Consider the following 24,804-nt stretch of genomic DNA (forward strand, 5'->3'; position numbering starts at 1 on the left):
ACAGCCAATTCACTCAGGAAGTATTTTTACAACAACAGAATTAAAAGAATCCAAGATACAAGAAATGAAATATAAATATAGAACAATTTAAACCACAAAATGTCTTATAAGTTTGTCTTGAATTTCGCGCAAAGCTACACGAGGGCTATCTGCGCTAGCCGTCCCTAATTGAGCAGTGTAAGGCAAGAGGGAAGACAGATAATCATCCCCAGCCACCGCCAACTCTTGGGTTACTCTTTTACCAACGAATAGTGGGATTGATTGTCACACTATAACGTCCCCAGGGCTGAAAAGGCGAGCATGTTTGGTGTGACAGGGATTCGAACCAGTGACCCTCAATAATGCAATATACTGATTTAGTTTTTGTATCTAAGGGCGCTTAGTACTCGAAAGGGATTTATAGCAGGTCTACTAGAATTATTCCGGAATAGGAGGATTAATTTACAGGAATAAGTTAAGATCTCTCTCATTTGTTTGTTTTTGTTTGAAAATGAAAGGTAAAGGGTGATGTTATCAAAGTTTATAAGATTATGCAGGGTACTGTTAGGATTAAAACTTTTTATTTTATTCATGAGATTTAACATTTGGAAAAGACAGGTTAGGGTTAAGACAACTTTATTTTTCCTACATTGATTAATTTGTAAAATGTTTATTCGTTTTGGTGCAAGACTATGCGAATACGTATCTGATTTTAGCGTTGTCATTCCATAAACTTATTGTAAATACACCCATGTACTTTATGGAGGGGCCCGGCAGGCCCAGGTGGTTTAGGCACTCGACTCATAATCCGAGGGTCGCTGATTCGAATCCCTATCGCACCAACATGCTCTGTGTTTAAGATTTCTTTTGACGGTCTACATGTCTATTGCCTCATGTGAAAGAAGTTTCTCCAAATCAAAATTGATAAAAATAATTTTTCTCTCGAACATGAGTCACAGAAGATTGCAAACATGCTCGTCCATTCAGCCGTAGGGGCGTTATAATGTTAGAGTCAATCCAACTATTCTTTGGTAAAAGAGGTGCCCAAGAGTTGGCGGTGGGTGGTGATGACTAGCTTCCTTCCCTCTAGCCTAACACTGCTCAATTAGGGACGGCTAGTTCAAATAGCCCTCGTGTAGATTTGCGCGAAATTCAAAACAAATTATATGGAATGAGTTGCCGCCAACAATACATGGACATTGCCCTGGAAAGGGCTGGAGTACTGTGGGATACTCTGGCCCAAAAGCACTACAACAACAACATAATAGTCGCCGACATGAAAACTAGGGATGAAGGAAGAGGTCTTGTGCACCTGACCCTCTTGGGTATTTAAAAATTCAGCATACCCACAAAGAAGAAGCGAAGCGAAGCATGTTGCCGCCGGCAGTAGTGGAGGCTTCCGTTTTACATGAGTGATTGTTTGTTTGTTTTGGAATTTCGCACAAAGCTACTCGAGGGCTATCTGTGCTAGCCGTCCCTAAATTAGCAGCGTAAGACTAGAGGGAAGGCAGCTAGTCATCACCACCCACCGCCAACTCTTGGACTACTCTTTTACCAACGAATAGTGGGATTGACCGTCACATTATACGCACCCACGGCTGGGAGGGCGAGCATGTTTGGCGCGACCGGGATGCGAACCCGCGACCCTCAGAATGTTGAAAGACGGAACGTATAATCTACGATTTTTTAAATTTATTTATTTTTCGAATTGTGAACTAATTTAGTCATTGGTTCAATTCAAATTTTGTAGTTGTTATTGCGTATAAATATAGACGGAAAACAACAACAGCTTAGCTTAACGGTGACTTTATCGAAAATCTATTTTATTAGTGAGGTTTTTCTTACATAGTGACCTTGAAAATAAGCAGTATATATACATACAAGTGATGCCGCCGCGTGAATGTATTGATCATTTATTACTCACTAAATCTGTGAGCTGCAGTGAAGTGGCGACGTCTGGTGACATTTTTATGTATACCGTAAAATGTTTTGTGACAGCGGTAGGCAGTAAGCAGTTGGAGATTTGCAGTGGTCAGGTTGGGATATGTAGATATTATAACGTTATGTGTCACTTGCGAAAATGATGTTCAATTTATTTTACAGACTATAAATTTAAGGTAAGGTTTCGAAGTGATTATATTTGTGGAACAAAATGTTATTGTTATAATTATAATCATATTTAAATTTCCATTGAAATGGGGGTGAAGGAACCACCAATATTAGATCGGTATAGCAATATTTATTACTAGTTGTATGTAAGACTGTGTTAATCATTTACGGATAAGGTAATATCCGAATCTTAAAGTTAAAGGTTGTTCCTACTCGTTGCACAAAGTAAATCACTTAATCATTCCTTTTATTTTTTTAAAGAATTATTGATTCTGACCCTCACTCCCCTTTTAAACCGTGGAAAGCGTTTGTCTCTACTACTGTTGATAACTCGTTCCAGAAGCCAACTACCCATTAGAAAAATACAGTTCTTAACTAGGGCCTAACCTCTTCCTTTTCTTCAAATTGTAAAAGCTGTCTTTTCATCCTGTTGTCATCAGAATATAGCACAAATAAGTGAAATGATTTTTGATCTATCAAATCTCAGTTGGTTGTGTAAACTATGAGATCATCTTTTTATTTGTTAATTTATATTTTTTTACCAAAATGTAAATTTCCATAACAGAAAGTGAGCAGAAAACCTAATCTGTTCTTTGGTTTATCTTTCTTTATTTTACTTTATTTTATGGTGATGATGACAAGCTGCCTTCCCTCTAGTTTTGCACTGCTAAATGAGGGATGGCTAGTGCAGATGGCCCTTGTTTAGCTTTGCACAAAATTCAAAAAACAAACATCTACTGATTAGTTCTGATGTATTTAAAATATTTTAGTAGTAAATATGTGTATCCAGGTTAGTACAGTTACTATCAAAATTTCAAACGTTGTACAACTTACTAATACTTGTTTGTTTTAAAGCATTATATAATTTGTATTATGAACTTCACTTGTGTTGTGTGATATTAAATTAGTTTTTCAGTTATTCTAAGTAGACATGATTATTTTCATTAGCAAATTTCAATTTTATTAAAGGGTTACTACTGGATATTAAATCAGTACATAGTTGTAATTATTTTGCAGACTCCACTAGATATATCAAGTTGTATCAGGGTTCCAATGTTTGTTCTGTGCACAATTTAAAAAACATTTGATTTACTGATTCTGTTTTTCTTGTTTTAGCTGTGAAATATAGATAAACATATAGAAAATCATTTCCTAGTTTACACACTTGTTATGTTGCCTTCTTATTTTGATATTCTGAAATTACTTTGTTAAATACATAAATGTAATAGGTAAACTATATTTGTGAAACATAACAGGAATGGAACAGTGCAAGTAACCATTTTGTCTGCTTTGGCAAAGAGTATTCCATAACATGCATAATGATATTACTTGCCACAATATAAAGAATGAAACTGTTTAATTTAGTGTGTTTAAAATAATACTCTTAATAAGCTGTTACCATGGGTTATGTTCAAAAAGAGAATCCTTCAAATGTAATTGTATGTTCAACAGTTGACTGCTAATTGTTTGAATGGGCAAATAATGTGGATGTCACTTGTGTATGGAAACATTATGCTGATAACAAATTGGCAAACAATGATTTATAAGAAGTTGTTTAATATTGGTAAATGTTATGTTCTTTTGAAACATGTAGTACATTCTCCAAAATAAACTACTTTATTATGCTTATACTGTTCTTCAGTTTATTTCTATTGTGGACTTAAAAGATTTAGATATCTTCAATAGCCAGGTATTAGCTAAGGTTTGTTCAATAATTTTAGGCCTTGAAATCCTTTCTTAATCCATACACAAGTCTTAGAACTACACCCCTATTAATAACCTTCTAAGTGACTTTAATATATAAGCAATGAAAAACCATTTATTGTGTCATAGCTTAATATTCCTATATACCTTTTAAATTTTACTTATCTCTGAAATGCATATGTTTAATGAATTAGATTCACGTTCTTCATTTGCTAAAATATTTATAAGTGATGTTATGCTGTGACATATTGTAATATTCTTCAGCTATATGCAGCCAGTAGCAGACTTGTATGAACTTGTGATGCCACAGTAATAATAATAATAATGGTATATTATTAAAAAATGATTTATATGGTGTAAATGCATTGCTGTGTACAGTGTCAGTTTGTTGTTGTCTGATATGCTGGATATGAACCATAACCTGATTTGATTTTTTTGTAATTTGTATTATTTACATTAGATTAAGTAAAATTCAAATGTATGCAGTTGAGATAAAAAAAAAACTAATTAATAAAGTTTGACCACATGTGAAATTATGAGATTATTTGACCAAATGTCCAACCCTGGTGTTCAATACATGTGCATGCACGCACACACACAGAGCTTATAATCAAGTAATGAATAAACACTTTAGGAATATAAATTAACCATCTTCAGGACATTGTGCCAGTGTAACTGAATAAGAGTCACATAATACAAAGAATCAATTCCACAAACAAAGGATTCTTTGTAACTAAGAGATTGTGTACTTGCATGATAGAAGGAGGGCCAAAGCATACACAGTTACATTTAATACTGCTCTTCAGTGAACTGCAGTTCCAGTTACATTGGAAAACAATGGTTTCTGCACATTCTGGGTGCTTAAGACCAACAGAATAAATCTGTGTTAGCAATTAGTGTGGAGAAAGACTCAAGTAAAACAGTTGATGCTGTTTCAGGACATGTGCATCTTGTCCCATTACCATTAGAACGTATGTTCATAGCATGGATGGTAGTGGTAGAGTAGCTAAATGGAAACCAATCTTCAGGGAGTATTGTACGTTGGCAGCAGTGGACAATGGATTTGCTATCACACCCTTTTTCCCTCTGGGTTGCTAATCTTTTTTTTCCTACTGAACCCAGTTTTGTAAACTTCTTGCTCTATGGAACATCCCAATTTAGTGATTTTTCTTCCCAAGAACTTTTGTTGAACCACTTACAAGCCAAGATAAGTTATGTCAATCTTTGTCATGCAGTGTGGAATGCCTTTTGGTAGTTGGACAGTAACAGCTGTTGATATTTATAGAGATGGTCACTGGAACTGAACTGTTAGTAGAATTTGTTTCTTGATTAATCATTGGACTCATCTTTGAGTACAATTGACTAAGTGTTTATTTGTACATTAACAGGAATAGGTTTCAGTCATCAAAAATAATTATTTGAAATACTAATTTAGATTAATTGAATTTTTGTGATGCTAAGTGTAACCAATGCTTATTGGCAATTGCTTTTAAATCTACAGCTTTATGTATGTCTATATGGATGATCAGCTCATCAAACAAAGCACCATTCTCATCTCAGAAAGGGCTTCTGCTCATCTAGCCCAAGCCACAAAATAATGGCTTGATGGTCATGTAATTACAATTCTTGTGGCCAGGCTAGTTGCAAGATACTGACCCTTATTGACCAGTTATCACATTTTATTCATTCTTGATTATTCCCTTAAGGAAATCCCAAACTCTTGTAGGGATTCCCTCTTAAGTACTTTACCAGAAATGAGGTGCAATCCCAGGTTTATCATGTGGTAGATAGATTTTGTGTGTATATATACACACACATACATGCATCAAATATTGCAAAAGGTTGAGCCAATAAATACTAATGTTAATGTTTTTTTTGTTTTAGGCTTGTATATTAAATGGCATTTTTTTTGGAGTGGTTCACCACTTACTGATAGGTGCCTGTGTATCTACTACCAACTAGTGGCAGTGTGGTAAAGCTTCAGAAAAAGATATTTACTTATGAGGTCTAAAGAAAGCTCAAATGTAGCAAACATTATTACAAAGTTTAGGCTTAGGTTAAAGCTGAAGTAAAGTATACACCACAAATAAGGTAAAATTTAAATAATAGCTACAAAACTAATTCTACTGTTATATGTAGTAGCATATCAGCTGAAACTTCTCATTTAAACCAGTGTAATCCCCATGTTTTTAAATCTTGGGAAATTAGTTGAAAATTAGAAATTGTTAGTTGCAGAATAGCAACTAATAGAATGACTCGAGTTTTTCAAATACCAACTTTTAGCTCGTATTTCCATCAGCTCTTGACTGATTTGATACCTAATTATAGTTCTTGATTCAGGAGGTCAAACCATTTTGATTTATTACTCAAAAAAACATGACTGTTTTTATCTAAGTTAACATTTTGCTATTACCTATTCACTAGGGCAAATAGGACACACACTAATGTTTTGTATAAGCCTAAAATGAGTTAACAAGCATTTTGTTTGCCCTCACAAAGCCATTGTGACAAAACACTGACTTAAATAAAAAGTTGCATTTTTCTAAGTAATAGGTTATGTTTTTATTTTTTTTAACAGTGAATAACACCCTCCAATTTACACTACAAACTCTCATTAAGGATATATGATATATAGGATTTCTTAATATCTGTTTAATATGAAGTGGTTGTAGGTACCTTACTGGAATATATACAGCATGTTCTTGGCATCTGTGTATTTAAAACTTTTCTATTTCATTAAAATACCTATACATATGTGGGCTATGTTGTGAAGTTCCTTTATGTGGCACATAGAAGACACTCGTATCCAATCCTGTAGATCCACAGATGCGAGATGATCCTAGCAACTGATTGTCCCTTTCCTTTCTATTGAAGTAGCTGTTGAACCCATAGTTTGAATATACAGTACATATGTCATTTGTGTACAACAAAATAAAACTCGTATGAATTGGATGAATTCCATTGATGAGTTTCCTGTGTATGTTTGGACATGTGACCTTGCTAGCACATGGTATTTCACAGCACCTAGTGGTTCAGTTACAAACTTTTTTTTTTGCTGCTGTTGTTGAAAACAAACTTGCAAATAGAACATTAACTGAACCTAAAAGTAGAAAGCCTTAATGTTTATTTTTAATCTTTTGTTTTAATTTATTTTATATTTAAAGATAATGTTATTCATTTAGTTCCTTTCCTGTAGGTACTGCAATGCAATCAGTGGACATTCAGTGAGAACATGGTCTAGGTCACATTACAAATCATTACAATATGGGAATTAAAGTGCATTATTTTAGGTACTGGCATACATGTATGTATGTGACAGAAGTTACTGTAAAGTTAGTGCCAAAGAAAATATTATGAAGACAATTTATTTCTTTCAGAATGAGACAAGTAATTAAACTGTTATACAGATGACAACTGTGTGTTCACTTTTAGTTCTCATCCTCTATATTGTATATTTGATGAAAACTTCAAACATCTGTTTGTGTTTTTCGTGATGGTTACTCTCACAGAGTTTAAACTCTGAGTATAAAATGTGCTTTGTCCCTGCAGTAGCAGGACTATAATTAGGTTTTGCTGAATCAGACAGAAGTTTTTGAGGTCTTCTCACCACTTGCACAGAAGCAAGAGAAAATAAAACCTGAAGTACTTGTAGTTGAGCACATAAACCTGCAAGATTAGAAATCAAATGAATCTGGAGGAGTACTGTAAACACCCCCTATCCACAGAAGGCAGAAACTTTCTCCAAATGTTTCTCCTAAAATATACAATTCTGAGTTGTTTGTTGAATTTTATACAAAGTTACTTGAGGGCTATTAACAATAACTGTTGAGTTGCTGTTGTCAGACAAAATAATGGGATTTGACTAACACTCTTATACTGCACTCGTAGCCCTGAAGCACATAGCTCTATGTTTTTTTTTTACTGCAACAGTAAAAGCTAGTGAGCTACACTTGGCATGTTCTGAATGGTATTAATATTACATTACGTTTTAGTATCATCCATGTGACATGCTGAAAGAAACTGAAGAAACATTACTTTTATTTTAGACAAAACCTTGTATTCAAGACAGTGTATCTTTAGGCCACATACATGTGTAATCACACATTGTATAATTTGAAAACTTGAAATAACTGTTTCTTAGAAAACCTTATTCTTGAGAATTTAAATGTATTAATTTTCTTGAATACAATTTCTAACAAGGAGTTACACAATAAATGTTTCAAAGAAAGTCAGTTATTTCAGCCATTGTCAGCTGAAAGTGAGGTGTAATGTGAGAATCACTGATTCAGTAATTGTTTTCAAGCAGTAGGGAATGTTAAACAAGGAACTGAGATTGTAATAACATTTTATAAATAGTCATATAAAGAATAATACTGTCAGTTAATTACATTTTTCAGATGAAACCGATATTTCAAGTCAAAACTTTTCATTTGTAAAGTCTCATCTTTGCTTCATCTAGACAACTAACCAGTGAGGGATATAGCTCCATATAACATTGTTCATTTGAAATGATTGCACTGCACTGTAGTGAATTTAGGGCTTTAAGAAATCTGCTCCTAAGTGCAGCTTAACCCTTAAAGAGCAGGAATGTTGTAGGTAGCAGCATCAGTTGATGATGGCTGTCATTTAAGGGTTTAAACCTAGATTCCTGTTTTGACTTAATAAGGTCCCCCACTTGGTTTAGATTTGTTCTTCAGTCCACATCACTACAAAGTTACTTTAAGGCTATTTCTTATAATTTAAAAGGAGAATAAATAGCTTTGATTGTGTTGTTGGGAAGTAGGTAGTGCCAAAGCTATGATTTGACAATTTTGTGAAGAACACCAGGATACTCTAAACCAACTGGTGAAACAAGTATGTAGAAGGATTTAGTAGCAGCTCAGCTGAACTGGTTCTTATAAAACATTTTGTATAAAAGTTGTAATATTAAGAAGTCTGTCATGGTTAGGACTAGACCTCAACCATTAACTCGTATGGGTGCTAGGTGTGTATTAGTACTTAGGTTTCACCCTGTTAGACGTATGAAGTGTAAGTTATATATTGTTAATCAATTATTCTTTTAAGTTGCAACTAATATTGAAGATTGTGATGTGACCTGTTACTCTGTCCCAAAGCCTTTAGGGAATCAATTTTTAAATAAACATTTTTTTCAGAGATTAATTTTCTGCATTCTAAATGAAATGTTATCTTTATCATCAGGTTTATAGAAAGGGCTTTACTTGGTGCATATGGAAAAGTCCTGACTTGGGAACCGATTTCATCCTGCTCTGTATATAGGACAGTTTGTTTTGATTTTTGTTGTTCTCCTTTGACAGCTGTAATGTAGATATTTTGGATGATACTGCATTTACTTTAATAGTTATGTACTATAATTGTTAAACATTTGATAGATTTTTATTGATATTGGGTGTTTCTGTTCAGTGTAATTCTATTTTAAATCAGGATATAACCATAATTTATTTCTAAATTTTGTTGTGCAGTTTGTATGTATCAGTTTAAACGTCATGCTTATGTGTATAGAAGGTTAAAAAGAAATTTGAGTATAGCATTACTTGTAATTGTCAATGATCTACAATCAGTAAATCGTTTTTACAAAATTTATTTCACAGGATTCAAAATATTTGGTAGTACAAGTTACTGAAGGAGAGAAAACGTAACATGTTTTCTACAGTTTTTTAGAAAATTTAACTGTATCCACTTGTAATGAAGTCTTTCAGACAACAAAAATATTTTTTCAAAATAACTTAGAAAACCCCTCATTAAAAGTAATTTTAAAAAAATATTATCTATCTCGTGCAGCATTGAAAAAAGTCATGACCATTATTTTGGATAAACTGAAATAAAGTACAAACCAGTTTTAGTGTATTTTGTCCTAACTACTGATATTAGATAACATTTTCTTCTGTTATTAATTTTGATAGTTTTTGGTCTAGAGCCTTTTAATAATTGAAAAGCACTCATCAACAATGGACATTCTTTTCAATAAGCATTCCAAAAAGATTTTGAGAATTGGGATGAATATTTGGATCATGGAAGAAGACTAAAATTGGGAAAGGGATAATAAAAATATGGACAAATAGACTTGGGTGGTGGGTGGTGTTCTTTCTAAGCTGAACAACTGTCAATCGAGTTGATAGGCCAAAAATCCAAATAATCAACTGGTAGAATTGCAAAGCAGCCTAATGATCTAATAAAATCAATGGTTTAAAATACCCTCACCCCTGCAACCAAAAACAAATGGTAGTGCACATCCACACATTGCCTTGATACTGATGCACATGGATTGAAAAAATTAGAGGGAGTATTGGTGATGGTTTTGTTTTTGAAACCATGCTACTTTGCTGCTGTTATTCAGTCAGGGTAGGGAAAAACTTAGGAAAGAATTTTATGAGACTAGATTAAGGTACAGGAAAAATCCTGTTTTTTTTGTACCAATAATATTTTATTTATAAAACAAATTTGTTGACCATAATCATTTATACATATACTGTACTGAAAGTTGGAAAGTTAATGCATTAAGAACAGTAAATCTTATGTTGAAAGTTAGAAGGTTAATTTACTGAGAATGGTAAACCTATATTGATAGCCACCAGCCTCTTTACTCTTGTATATTTGGAATAAAAAGAAAAGAAAAATGAATCCTATCCATATGAAAAGTTAACAGAAAATAGACTTCCATCCAGTGACTTGGAAATTTTACTTGTATGCAAATGGCTACTCATACCCTGATACAAGTATCCATAATTTATAATAACATGTTACTGTTATGTCATATAATTTATAAGTAAAGAAGATGAACATACAAGTCATCAGGCCAACTATAAATTTTCTTTACATTTTCTGTGTAGGTAGGTTTTCTTTCTGTAAACTTGATCAAGTTTATTTGTTTATTGTTAAACCCAAAGGTACACCATGGGCTTTCTATGCTCTGTCTACAGTTTGTATCGAAACAGTTTTTTAGTGTTGTAAGTAGCATGCTTTTCAAAAGTGTAGTAGTTCTTTTATTTAAAGCACTTTTTGTTCATCACTCAACTTAATTTAGAATTAGTCTCAGTACAGATATTGGTTTGTTTGTTTTTTAATCATTCAGTTTTATATAAGTATGGAACCATATTTATTTCTCCAGCTAGTGTAAAGAATGACAGACATGACAAGATTTACTTGTGGAACAGAAAGGAAGACTCATTTTGGATTTGAAATGTAGCTAAAGAAATATTTCCAGAATACAATATGGAAATCACCCATCAACTACAGCATATTTGAAATTCTACTTAGAATTCTGGTACAGAATGCAGACACATTCTTCTTTTGGACAAAAAAAAATTGACCTGTTTTTTTGTGGTGAGAAAATTTATCATATTTTTGATTGTACAGTTTTTTACAATTTTCAATAAGCTACAAATAAAAATGGGAAACTTTTATGGAATATTCACAAAGCCTTTGTATATAAAAAAATTAATTTAAAAGCTAAACTGCTCAGTTGGTTGAAATGTTTTTATCATTGCAATTTACATTTAATTAAGAGTAATTTAAGAAATGTGATACAAGTTTTCATTGAATTTTCTTTAAAGTGAGTCAGTGTTTAATGGCAGCTCACCCCCTTCCTCTGCTGGTCATTTCACTGTACATCTAAAGGGTTGCAATGTCAAAATTCTCATTGTTACCTCTGGGCAGAAAAATAATAGTCCATTGTGCAAATTTGCACTCGAAGACATAGTCAAGAACATTTTTATAACAAACTTCAAGAGAGATTTTTTTAGTTTTTTATTACAAGTTACATTGTAGCAGTTAAAATATTATACAATAGCTACTGAAATATATACCTTCCATTGTATGTAAGAACAAGAAATAATCTTCAGTAGCTGTGGCACTTAACTGTTTTAGGCAGGATTAAAATAAATTAATCTGAGACCTTTTTCTCTATATTAGTTGTGTTTTTGTGTACCAGCAATATGTAGTATGGGGTGCTCTCGTACTCTATTCAGTTTTATTACTCATTAGTATCTCCAGCAGCCTATCCTCAAATTGAAATTCTTTTAGGTAGAAATAAAGTAAATTATTCTATGAGACCTTGAGCATGGCCAAATACTTTAGTCAAAAAGGTTTTCATCTAAAATCCAAAACTGTAATTTATTAGATCACAAATCAATCAAGAAATGGAGCTACAGGTTAAAAGTTTGTACTTTTAAAAACTCGGGGTCATTCTGTGAGATATGCTGTCAAATAATATCTTCCATATGAATATATTTAAACATTTGTAAATTAATATCTGAAAATAATCAATACAAATTTTCTTCATGCATTAATTTTTAAAAAGTGTATTTTATGCTGTTAATGCTGCTACTCCATAATATTTTACATAAAATATTAACACAGCCAGTGCAAGCTGGCAATGATAATAATTGGTAATTTAAATCATTGCTTTCCTTACAAACATAATTTAATTTGCCAAATATTGCACTTTTTAATCAGTTTTATATACTGAGAGTCATTAAAAACACAACATACAGTTAAACAATTTTGATATGCTAGGATTAACATAAGTTTTGAATGTACATGTCATGAAATCATCATGTCTTTGCACTACACAGTATTCAGATTTGATTAGAAATTGCACACAAACAGTTTAATCAGGATTTCAATATCCATAACACTAATAACTGGTATGTCCTCCATTTGCTGCCAAAATAGCCTGGATCCTGCATTGCATAGATGTCATCAGATTGTCAATCTACCTCTGGGGGATGATGTCCCACTCAGCCAGAAGTGCTGCATGTAGTTCGGTGAGAGAGCTGGGGGCAGGATCTCAATGACGGATGCACTTATCCAGAATGTCCCAGAGATGCTCAGTGAGATTCATATCGGGCAAATATGGATGCCAGTCCAGAACATTCACATTGTTCTCATTCAAGCAATTTGTACACACTGCATGAAGGTGCACCCCAAAGTTTGCTGGGACCCTGACTTGTCATCCTTGTCATTAGCATCCCGACCACCTAATCTCTGCTTTTTATGCATCAGCCATGGCATTTTTCCTTGTGATGAAACTAAAATTTTAAAACCCAACATTTTATAGGCTGAAGGAACAGTGTGTATTGCATACAAATGTTTCTTCATACTCACATTATGTACAACAGCAAGGGATGGGTAAGTTTTAACCGGTTTAAATACTGATACATGATCACACTGATTAAAATGATCTGAACTACTGAATTGTTTTCAGAGAATACTCATTATTGAAACCCAGGCATGTTGCAGTATTGCTTAACTTATATGAAACAACTCATTTTATTACTTGTGTTTTTAATGCCACTTGGTATATTTATCTCATAAATTGTTCAGTACTGTCAGGGCATTTTATGTAAAGATTAGCTTGACAGTTCTGTGTAATTAATAGGTATGAAACATTTAACTAATGTCCTAGTTATTACCAGTAGTGTTTTTCCAGGTATCAAGTATGCACCTGTATATCAAATTTTGTATTATTAGTAAAAATAAAAAATATTAACTCTTTTTCAACAATTTTTAACCAAAAATATATTGTAATTGATATTTTATCATTTTTGTAACACTTCATGCAGTTTTTTAAAAAATGACTCAGTTATCAGTTCGTTTGATTTTTCTGCCCAGTTCAGCATAGGTGTATTTATATTTGTTAGGAAATTATCTCTTAAAAATACATTTAATCATGTATTATTTCTTTGATTTTCCTTTTAATTTTGATGTTTTATTATACTTCCACTCTGAAACATCATAAAATGGAGCATGTTTGTTTGCCCACTTTGCTTCATCTATTTGTCCCACTTTTCTGGACACATCTTGGTAAGTTCATGGATGCTGACAATCAGGTTTTACTTGTATGACAGGTATTATATACAAATTTCTGGACCTGATTAACTCTAAAGGAGCCTTGGCATGGCTGGGTAGTTAAGGCAATTAACTTGTAATCTGAGGGTTGCAGGTTCAAATCCCTGTCACACCAAAAGTGCTCACCCTCTCAGCCATGGGGACATTATAATGTGGCAGTCAATTCCACTATTCATTGGTAAGAGTCGCCCAAGAGTTGGCAGTGGGTGGTGATGACTAGCTGCCTTCCCTCTAGTCTTACACTGCTAAATTAGGGACAACTAGCACAGATAGCACTTGAGCAGCTTTGCACGAAATTCAAAACAAAACAAACTCTCAAGGTTGTAGGTCAAAAGTTCACTCATACATGAAAACTCACCCTAGGTGTTGTGTGAAATGTTCACTATGTAATCAGTTTATGGGGGTGTAAACAGCATAACATCAGCATGAGCTTTTGTATTTTATAAGCACAGGCAATATTTGTTTTCACCATTGTATGATGTCACAGCATATGGTCTAAACAGTCACTAAAACCAAGCAGACCTCTTAAAACAACTACAAGGTTTCATACAATTTGGTTAAGTATTTTCATTGTAAAAAGGGCAAAATCTAGGCATGTTATTAATGTCCCCATTATTCTGGAAAGGGGATAAAGAAGATTTATGGTGTTTGGTTGTTGTACAGTTTTATTTACATACTTTGTTTAAAAATTATACATTGTTTTTTTTTCTTTAGTTTTTGGGATCTTCATGGGCATTCTCCAAGAGAATGCATGTTTCCCTTTTCAAAAAGTGGGCTCAGCACATACTGTTCCCATCTCTTCTGTGACTGGTAGAATAGGAAGGTGGACAAGTGGTAATTATTTTGATGACATTTCATTAACTACAGAAGCCTCATCTGGAGGTTTGCATCAGCAGTGGCTACCATCTGAAAGGTTTCATATCTCAGATGATGAATTTTTGGCATTTGGACTCTCTGATGCTATCATTCCAGGACATGTTTCTTCAACATGGCCACTCAACAGAAGAGTGGTTCCAACAACTAGTTCATCATTTCAAGTAAGGAAACCTGATGGGACTGAAACTCCATCTTTTGAAAAGTTTGGTGGTGGTAAACTTTCATCGTGGAACCCTTCACAGATTATACACTCTTCTCAGGAACTGTATGAACCATCATCTAATGATCCTCATCATAACTATGGTGCTGTTACTTCTGTTAACAGCCATTTTAATTCTTCACTAACTTCTAATGGTTCTAGCCAAGTCCCTTCTTTGAACCTTAACCATAAAACAACTGAAAAGAGTATTTTTTCTTCAGTTGATACTTCAACATTATCTGCAGAGAAAAATACTAATCATGGTGCCCATCAACTAACATTAGACATTAAAAGTTCTTCCCATGGCAATAACCCAAATAGATTGAAAGGATTTATCTCAAATAGTGAACAAGGTGTTTATAATGAGCAAGATCTAGCTGAGGCCACTAAAATAACTCCAGCTTCTAATGAAAGAAAAGGAGCTTATTCAGCATGGCTATCAACTTACCCAACTCATTCACCAGATCTCCAGAATGAAGAACATGAACATAAAAGCATTTCCAAGAATCAGTTTTCAGGCACTGTTTCAGAGACAACAAATAAACCATTGAATTCAAAAGCTAATGACAACCATACCACCATTCAAGCCAGCAAGAGCAAATTCCCTGTTTCTGTTGCTGAAACCCAAAAAATTCATCTAGACTCAGAAATAGATAACTCTTCCATTGTGGCAAACTTTCCAACAGGATATAATACAGGTGTGTTCAAAGGGAGCAGCAACGTAAGAGGAACAACTGAAGATGAGTACCCAACAGTTCCAGAAGGAGTACTTGAGAAAAGTGTACCTTATAATTTCTTCAATACAACAAGAGATATTGCACCATCAGTTGAGAAAACTTCAAAAGGTGTTATCAGACCTACTTATTTACCTACTGCAGAACAAGTAACATGGATAGCCAAGTTGGACAACAGCTCTGACACAATGGACAAGGAAAAATTATCTCAAGGAAAGTATCCTTATTTACACAAGAATTCAAACTTTGGATTAGTGAATGACCAACCAGCTTTAGAACAGTTTGGCATTGGTCGTGCTCCAGCTAGTCCCCCAGCTTTTATGAGTCCAGTTTCTGAATCTCAAGACAGTGGACAGAATGCATTGAGTAGTGGTACTGTAGCTGGCATTATCATAGGGATTATTAGTGTAGCAGTATTAACAGGTAAATACAGTGAATTATTTCTCTTGTAATGTTATAATATATATGTGTATATACACGTACAAGCATACATCTGATGGTGAGCTAATGCTTCACAATTTTGGAGTACAAAATGGTCACTTATTATATTGTATATATATGTTTATATGCATACATTATGTTGCTCCTTTAGTTTTGATAGGAATGTAAACGCAGGGTTTCATCCTGTTTATAGAACACAAAGGATAATTTGTTGGACTCTTAAAAGTTCATGTGCTGTTAGAGAACTTGTAGAAATATTTCTGTGAAAAATCACTAATTGCATGTATAGCATATATGAGGACAGTAAGGGACCTGTTAGTCCAACCTTACCATCCCATCTATTAAACTAAACTTACAGAATAAATCCTTTAAAGCCATTCTTTGTTACTCAGTTCCTTAACTTTTGTTCAATTTACTGCACTGAAATTTGGCAGATGTTACTTTATAGTTTTGCCTAGATACAAGCTAAAAAGTGCAAGCCACAATAAATTTATAATGTACTTTTTTTTTTCCATTTGAGTTGGAGACATTAATATATTACAGGTTAAGTATGTGTTATTGCCTACTATACAAGTGTTAATGGATTCTACATAAAGCTCGTTAACTGTAATTGTTAATGATGTCTCTTACTGTGTTCATGATGTCCAATCTTTTAAAATTTTATCATGAATCATACAGTTGAATGAATATCTGCATAGCTCAGTTTGCAGAGGTTTCATCTTTTAACAGATATTTGTGATGTAAACATAAACAATTATTCACCATGTACTCAGAATGAAGTAAAGCAGCATTTTTGTGTAAGTTGTCAAATTTTGTACAGATTTTTGCATTGTATATTTAGCAACTCTGTAATTGTTGCTACAAAGTGGACATTGTAAAATTTACTCAACAACCCATCCATACATAAAGTAGTATTACTGTGAGATTACATGAAAATATACACACACACACACAGAACTGTTAAACAAATCTTGTACAAAACAAAATCATAACCCTACTATATTTTAAATTAATTTCTCAATCCATAATGAACTTGTCATAATGCTTTAGATCTAAAAGCAGGTGGTGGTTTCACTTTTTTATACTACAGATGATGTTTGTGCATCAAACACATACTTTGCTATCATTAAATAAGGGTTGTTGAGAACTGATGCTAATAAGATAGAACTACATGACAAACAAAATGAAAAAAATCAAGTGTCTTTAGAAATGGAACGATGCTATGAATCAAGTTGTTTCATCTCCCTTGAACCAGGCCCATTTACACTTTGAGTGAGTGCTGTACCAAGTTAGCAAATAAGGTATCTCGTTAATTCTTTGTTATCTATTGTCCTTTTTAGCTCAATAAATTGAAGTTTTTGCAATTAGTGATTCTTCTGGCCTTGTTTCAAATATCATAATAATCTTAATAAATTTTAATAGTTTATAAATTTTTCTTTTTGTTTACATAAGAGCTACATCAATAACATATTCATCCTTCAACATTATATATCAGTCTTAGATTCAAGAAATTAATATTTCAATATATTTCATTGCATGCTGTTGACACTTCATTTGTTCAACCTTTTCTAAAATTATTATAAGGGTTAACATTGGCATCAGAGTACAGTTTCATAAAGTATATCCCAATTGTATTTGATGATCGTGAGCAGGAACCAAAATGGAACTTAACATAGTTTATCATCTTTTGCCTATGAAATAGTATATTGCTGGCCAGACCTGTTTCTAATAACATCTGAATATCATAGTTTTTTAACATTTCATACAAAATCCAAACCTAAAATGTTTTTTAGCAGTATGTATATTTAAGTCTGTATGTAATAGTAACATTTTGTATACAAAGGGGTTAACTTTTACATCTAAAACGTATCTTTGTCATTTGTGTTGGAGTAAAGAACATAAACTTATGACTTGTATTTGTTTAGGAATGACTTTCCTTCTCCTTCATCATAAAGATTATTGCAAAGCAGTTAATAAGATGGACAGTAAATATCCCCCAGACAATTACATAGACAATTCTCTGGCAACAAACTACATGAACAATCACATCGAGCTTCCCAAGGTTAGTTCTGTAAATTATTTTGTTTGTAAAAGCAATTTCATTGACTTGTAAGGTGGGGAAAAAAATAATTACAAAGTGTGTATGTGTGTGACAAATGAAAGTGTGCTTAATGAATAAAAAAACTGATCAAAAATGTAAATAATATTATAGAAATTATTTATTGTAAGTCAAGTGAAAATTTTGGAACTTTTATTATTTGTACCCTATTAATGTTACACTTCAGTGTCATGGGTTAGAATTGAAGTAATTAAACTAGGTGCATATATTCCAAGGTTAATGCAATAGATTATTTAACTATTTGCAGTTGGCATGTTCTGAGGAAAACAAAATTTATTCATAACACAAAGGGACTTGGATAAACATATTGGAATTCTACAGATTTTGTCTTCAGTATCAGAAGCAAAATTAAACAATAACATCATTACTAATTAAATTACTTAAATATATTGTTCATTTAAATATTTGTTATTGCAATAATGTATTCTAGTCATTTACTTGGGAATGTAATAATTCATTTTGCTTTAGATTCTGAAAATGGAAACTGTTAAATTCCCAAATGTTTATCTGTGTCCTTTTGTGCTATGAACAATTTTATATTAAGTATCATTATCTTTTTTATTATCTAAACAGCATTGATTTCAAAATACCCAACATAATCCCTTCATCTTGGGCATTGGGTTATTCACATCTTCAAAATAGATTAATTGCATGTTAGCCTTACTGAAGTTTAGTGTTACTAGTGCTGAGTAATTAATTCAAACTGACATAAGTAATTAAGTATCAGCACTGACGAGTGTTGCATAAAATTACCGATTAATTAAAAAAAATAGTCTTTCATGATGACAAGAAACCTTTGTTAATCTGAAGATGACCTAAGAAGTTCAAAATGTTCTTTGTTTTATTAGTAAAAAGTGTTAGTACCCATACCAGCTGTCCTGAGATACAAAAATTAAGTTTATTGGCATTGCAAGAATAATCAGAGTTAGTGTCTCCAATTATCCCTGTTTTAATTATTCCAAATTATTAAGATACTGCCATTATAATTATCTCTGATTAATTCATGTTTGTTTAGTCTAATTGGTTTGTGTCACATCACCCAAAAGTAATCAACTAATTAAAATTAGTATAATTAGTACCTCTTATTAGCACTGTTTTCATTTATTTTAACAGTCCAAGTAACTGTTTGCATTAAGATTCATGTTTATTATGTTTTGGTTGATTCAATTTGATATAGCACTCATTAGTGTGATTAACTTTTGATTTGAGGGTTGTACGTTTATTCCTTTTGTCACCAAGCATGCTCTCCTGTTCAGCTGAGGGAGCGTGTCATATTTGTTTCTTTATTTTCAAATTACGACATAGTTAATATGGCTTTAGAATGGTACTGTTTCGTAACAATATGTGCATGCTTTTCTACCTGTATCCAATTACAAATGTAAGGGTGTGACCACTGACTATTGGTTACATAATTAGCCACAGCAGTGTCTCTTTTTCATGTTTACTATGCTCAGGTTAAACAGTAGTGTTTAACATGATCAGTGTCAATTACTTAAGGTAAAATTAATAAGAACTGCTACAAGATATTTGTAATTTTTGTTTGTACAAATTACTCAAAATGTTGATGGGGGAATATCTTACTCTTCTAACAGTGTTTGTTAAAATTTACCAAACAGTGAAGTTTAACAATGACACTTTTGAATTGTTAATCTATTAAATAAACAGAATTCCTGTTTAATTAGGACTACTTCTAGCTAAGTAAGAAGGGTAAAACAAAAATTGTTGTCATCATGTACCACTTAAACATCTCTTAGTACAATAACTCACTGATTTTCCAGCATGCATGTGTTTCAACATTTATTCCAGACTTAAAGTTTGTCTTCATACTTCTGAAGTTGTTAGCAGTTACGTGTTTATGCAAATAATTGAATTAGAAACAATTATGAAACAGTAGTACTTGTGTTTTGGGTAAAACTGTGCTTTGAATATTTATTATAAACCTTTAAAATTCCACATTATGAATCATTTTAAACTTTGTGAAAAAAAAATCAAATATCTTTGTCAAATATTAAATGTATTGTCTTTGTTTTTCTTGGGTTGAAGGGGATTTAGTTTTCACTGAATTACATGTTATTTACTACACACTGTTAAAAGAATTCTTATCAGTTTTTTTCCTCGGGAAAGCTAATTATTTCTCTTGATGAATTTATTTAATAATAGTGTGCTAAAGTTAAATATCCATGTTATGAGAAACAACCCTACACTCTCGTCTTGAACTTTTAAATGGTGGCTGTCATCAATTGATACTGCTAGCTACAACATTCTGGCTGTTTAAAGGTTAACACACATTTCCAATAGAAAATTAGTGTATTTAATATTAATTTCTCCACATTTGGTGACTGATTTCCTGAACCTCACTGACTAATTGTTCGTGCAACACCAGTTACTGTAATGGTGAAAATATTTTAAATAGCATGTACATCCAATACAACCCACAACTTTGTTATGTTTAATATTTTTGTTGATATGTAAGCATTGTTTATTTTCAACAAAAATTTGGTAGTTTCAGTTGAGTAGCCTTGTGGAAGTTTGTGCATTAGTAATATTTAGCATATATATTCTCTGTTGACAAGTCTTGTGATTTTAATGTAGTAGGACTGATATATTACCAATTTTTTGTTTTATTTTGAAAATGTTTTTCCAATACTTTATTGATAAACTAAGTGATTTTTGTGTAATATTTTTATATAATCATAAATCTGATAATGGTCTCTCATTATAGAAAGGTAACTGTCAATAATTTGTATAAATTTAATGAAAATCATCGAAGTAGTAATGTCCATCATATTATGAACTATTAACATTGAAAATGTAATTTTACAAATTGTCACTAGATGGAAGGTACGATGCAATTTTAATGTTACCATATTTATTATATATTTGTTTGCATCATATCTCACTAGATGGAATTAATGTGAAAGTAAATAGGCTGAACCAAACCAATAGCTAAATACATCTGTTCTATTTCAAGAAACTTCGTATTTGTCAAAATTAAATAAAAAAGTAATGTACACATTTTAAAAGTTTCTCATTCTTTTAATGTGTTAATTATAGAGGAACTGGTTATTTTATTGCTACTACATGTTTTTTTCAGGTATCAAAAATATACGTTGTAACCAATGATAAAAAATAGTCTATAAAACAACGAATATTGCAGGTGTGATTTAAAAAGTCGTTATCTCTATAGAGATTTTTCAGTACATATGACTAATTACATAAGTGAACTTTAGTCAGACAAGATACTGTTTGGTTTTATGTTGCAAAGCAGGGTATGTGAACTTTTAATAAAAATTCATTTATAACATTATTCAGGAATGCACTGTAAACTAATAGTGATGTTAATGTGTTCTGAACATATTGTAGTTATTAAAAAAATATATATAATTGTAACAAACTGTTTTTCCAGTCACCTAAACACAGCTTAAATATATAAAAGGTTTGTAATTGAAGATATTGTTAAAAAATGTGGTAGGTTGATAGTAAAGTGACTGTTTTGACAAGAAGACCCAGACATTGTATATTATAAGGGTCGATGTTCAAGCCAGGAACCACTGCTCGAGCTGCACCTACAGCTGTGAGGCAATGGTGTTAATGTTTTTCTTAAAGTGTTTGAGTTTTGACATCATACAGGATGTTGAGAAGAGACTCTACCTGTGACTATAAGCACAGCAGTTGCACTTATTTCATGTACTATATGGTATATACCTTTCAAATCCACTTAGAATCAATATATGTATGTATCACACCATATGGCTTACATGTATTAATTTTATGGCAGTACTTTTAAGAAATTCAAAGTATTTAGAAGAAAATATATTAAATGATCTTGACTGTTCAGTTACAAAAGTACAGAAAATAAACAACAATGATTTACTTTGATATGGGTCATTGGAGAATAATTAAGCTTTAGGGTTACAAAGTTCTTTATTGATGAATAGTTAATAAATTTTGTTTGCATTGTTCTGTTTCTTAATAAAATACATAGATATGAATGAAATGTTTTGATGTATCCTCTGAATTCAGTAAATTACACTGCTGTAGTAAATAATGTTGGTGTTAAAGAATGTGTATGACTGTTTCTCCTAGATGACAAACACCTCCTTACACTGTATCTGTAGACTTGATTGTATCTCAGGGTTAATGAGCAACAATAACTAAGTCATTAAAACAGTTGTATTTCTTCAATATACTTGTATAATATTGAGGATCAACTTGTATTTCCACTGGTAATCTGTGTGTTCGAAGTATGTGATAAAGTCATGTTTATCATTACTTGAAAAAACACTGATAATTCATTTGACTTGGATAATTCTTTATTGTCCTTAATACTAGGGATAGACAAGGTTTCCAAATAATTTATGTGCTGATAAACTACCGTATCAAATTCCTAAGTGAAAAACTGGAAAAGTATTGATTGATGTATATTATGCACTTATATACTGGTGACAAGCTAAAGTGGACACAAACATTTCCAGTATAATTTAAAAAGTTCTAAAACAGTAACATTTTCATCTACCTACCTACTTCACTGATTACCTCAGTGGAGCTAAACCCTGAATGACTTGGACTGTTTCTTTTGAAATTAACAATAGTGGCAGGTAGCCCTAGTTACAAATGGGTTTTGTAGGAATGATAGTTTTACTTTACATATAATAAACTTGCATCAGTTTTAGATTGTCTATAAGAAGGAGAATAAGTCACGTGACAGTGACCTTCTGCCTCTGAAAGGTTACTACTTTATGAGTAAGAGTCTTCCATCTGTGAAAGTGTCCCTTTACAAGTGTAATTTCAAATGATTGAGCTCTGATGGGAGACTTTAATGCTATCACTGTTCAAATTTTTATTGGTCTAAACTTCTAAACATTTTTATTTATACAAAGAAAGTGTCACAACTGGTTAATTTGTTGTTTTTGATGTGCAACTGAGAATCAAAAAGTTAACTTGTTTTGTGTGATGATCAGATTGGTCCATTCAGTAACATGATCAGTTGTAAATGGTTTTTGAATTGTTTTTAATACAAAATTCAAGTTTAAATTGGTTTTTGAAAGTTATCCAAAATTACTTAGAAATGCATCTGAGAATAGGTACAACCCCTGAGCTTTTAGGGGTCTAGTTACTTTGTGTTTATGCTTTAATTATTTGGCAAAAGTTCAGTTTTTCAGTTTTATGTTGTGAGCAAGATAACACACAAAATGTTAGAGATAGTTTCTGTCATCTAAATCCAATTACTTGTATTTTGTGTTTGAATTATGAATAGTGTTATTTAGAATAATTAAAATTTTCTATTATTGTTTATTCACCATTTTCTTTTTTAATCCAGTAAAGTAAGTATTCAGTGTGTGTTTTGTCATTGTTTAGGAAAGTACAGAAGAAATGACTTCACTGGATAATGACTCCTTTCTAAACAGTCTGGAAGCTGTGACCATACAGAATTATTGGGCTGACAGTTCCAAAAGTACCAAAGTTTAAGAATGTTTTTTCTTTTGTTTTTAGAATGAAATACTGAAGTGGGTGTATTAATGTTTGTAATAATATTTTAAAGATATACAAGATTAATGGGACTGAGGTTAATTATTAAATCAGGGCAGGGTAGGAATAGTTGTCCACCTGGTCACAAAATGTGTAGCATATCATAGTCACTAACTAGAATCTCAATTTTATTTTAGAACTTGCATTATGAGTAATTTTTGACAAATTGGATTCCAATTCAAACTTCAGCTGAAATACATAAGAATACAAAGTTTAGTCACTTGGAAGATGGAATAGAGAAAATGATACCCATGGAATCCTACTCTGAATGTTGACAGACAAGTTGATTCACAAAGTTTTGTTACCATTTTGCAACTGCAATTAACCTTTTAGGTACAACTGTTATCGTGTGATGACCACCATGTAGTGTGGTCTAAATTTACTTTTAAAAATCCACAACAAGTACACTGTATTGATAGACAAAAGGTAATCTCTGCCATCACTTTGTGTACTACATGGTTTATGTTGCTATTAAAAACCTTGATAATATTTGAAGTTGAAAAGTGTTGAAGTCTGAGAAAATGGCATCAAAGAGCTCTGGTGTTTTCATGTTTAAAAAAATATTGAACTTGTGCAAACTGATTATGATTCTGGTCCTGAACCCAAATAAGTGATATGAATAAAATGACGTTGAAATTCTATAGTTAACGCAGTGATCCTAAGGTGAGCTGTTTGAAATACTATAGTTAACACAGTGATCCTTAGGTGAGCTGTTTGAAATACTATAGTTAACACAGTGATCCTTAGGTAAGCTGTTTGAAATGCTATAGTTAATGCAGTGATCCTAAGGTGAGCTGTTTGAAATTATATAGTTAACGCAGTGATCCTAAGGTGAGCTGTTTGAAATTATATAGTTAACGCAGTGATCCTAAGGTGAGCTGTTTGAAATTATATAGTTAACGCAGTGATCCTAAGGTGAGCTGTTTGAAATTCTATAGTTAACGCAGTGATCCTAAGGTGAGCTGTTTGAAATTCTATAGTTAACGCAGTGATCCTAAGGTGAGCTGTTTGAAATTCTATAGTTAACGCAGTGATCCTAAGATGAGCTGTTTGAAATTCTATAGTTAACGCAGTGATCCTAAGATGAGCTGTTTGAAATTCTATAGTTAACACAGTGATCCTAAGGTGAGCTGTTTGAAATTCTATAGTTAACACAGTGATCCTAAGGTGAGCTGTTTGAAATTCTATAGTTAATGCAGTGATCCTTAGGTGAGCTGTTTGAAATGCTATAGTTAACGCAGTGATCC

General features: G+C 32.4%; 1 protein-coding gene across 4 annotated transcripts in view; it reads left to right on the top strand.

Annotated features, from left to right (window-relative positions):
* Positions 1-1,946: 1,946 nt before the first annotated feature.
* The window catches only part of LOC143241094 (uncharacterized), a 32,208-nt gene continuing 9,350 nt past the window's right edge, over positions 1,947-24,804 (top strand). For 2 of the 4 annotated variants that reach the window (XR_013022175.1, XM_076484633.1), the window contains exons 1-5: positions 1,947-2,096; positions 10,919-11,133; positions 14,374-15,891; positions 17,835-17,971; positions 23,387-23,483. Coding sequence is in view for 3 of the 4 variants with exons in the window: in XM_076484633.1 (XP_076340748.1) it covers positions 11,082-11,133; positions 14,374-15,891; positions 17,835-17,971; positions 23,387-23,483 (1,804 nt within the window). In the remaining variant the exon portion in view is untranslated. Of the gene's footprint in view, positions 2,097-8,991; positions 9,110-9,129; positions 10,527-10,918; positions 11,134-14,373; positions 15,892-17,834; positions 17,972-23,386; positions 23,484-24,804 lie in introns of those variants that run through there. The other 2 variants (XM_076484634.1, XM_076484635.1) reach the window with 2 other exon arrangements.

This window comes from Tachypleus tridentatus, chromosome 13, assembly GCF_004210375.1.
Source record: "Tachypleus tridentatus isolate NWPU-2018 chromosome 13, ASM421037v1, whole genome shotgun sequence".
In the NCBI taxonomy this organism is placed as follows: Eukaryota; Metazoa; Arthropoda; class Merostomata; order Xiphosura; family Limulidae; genus Tachypleus; species Tachypleus tridentatus.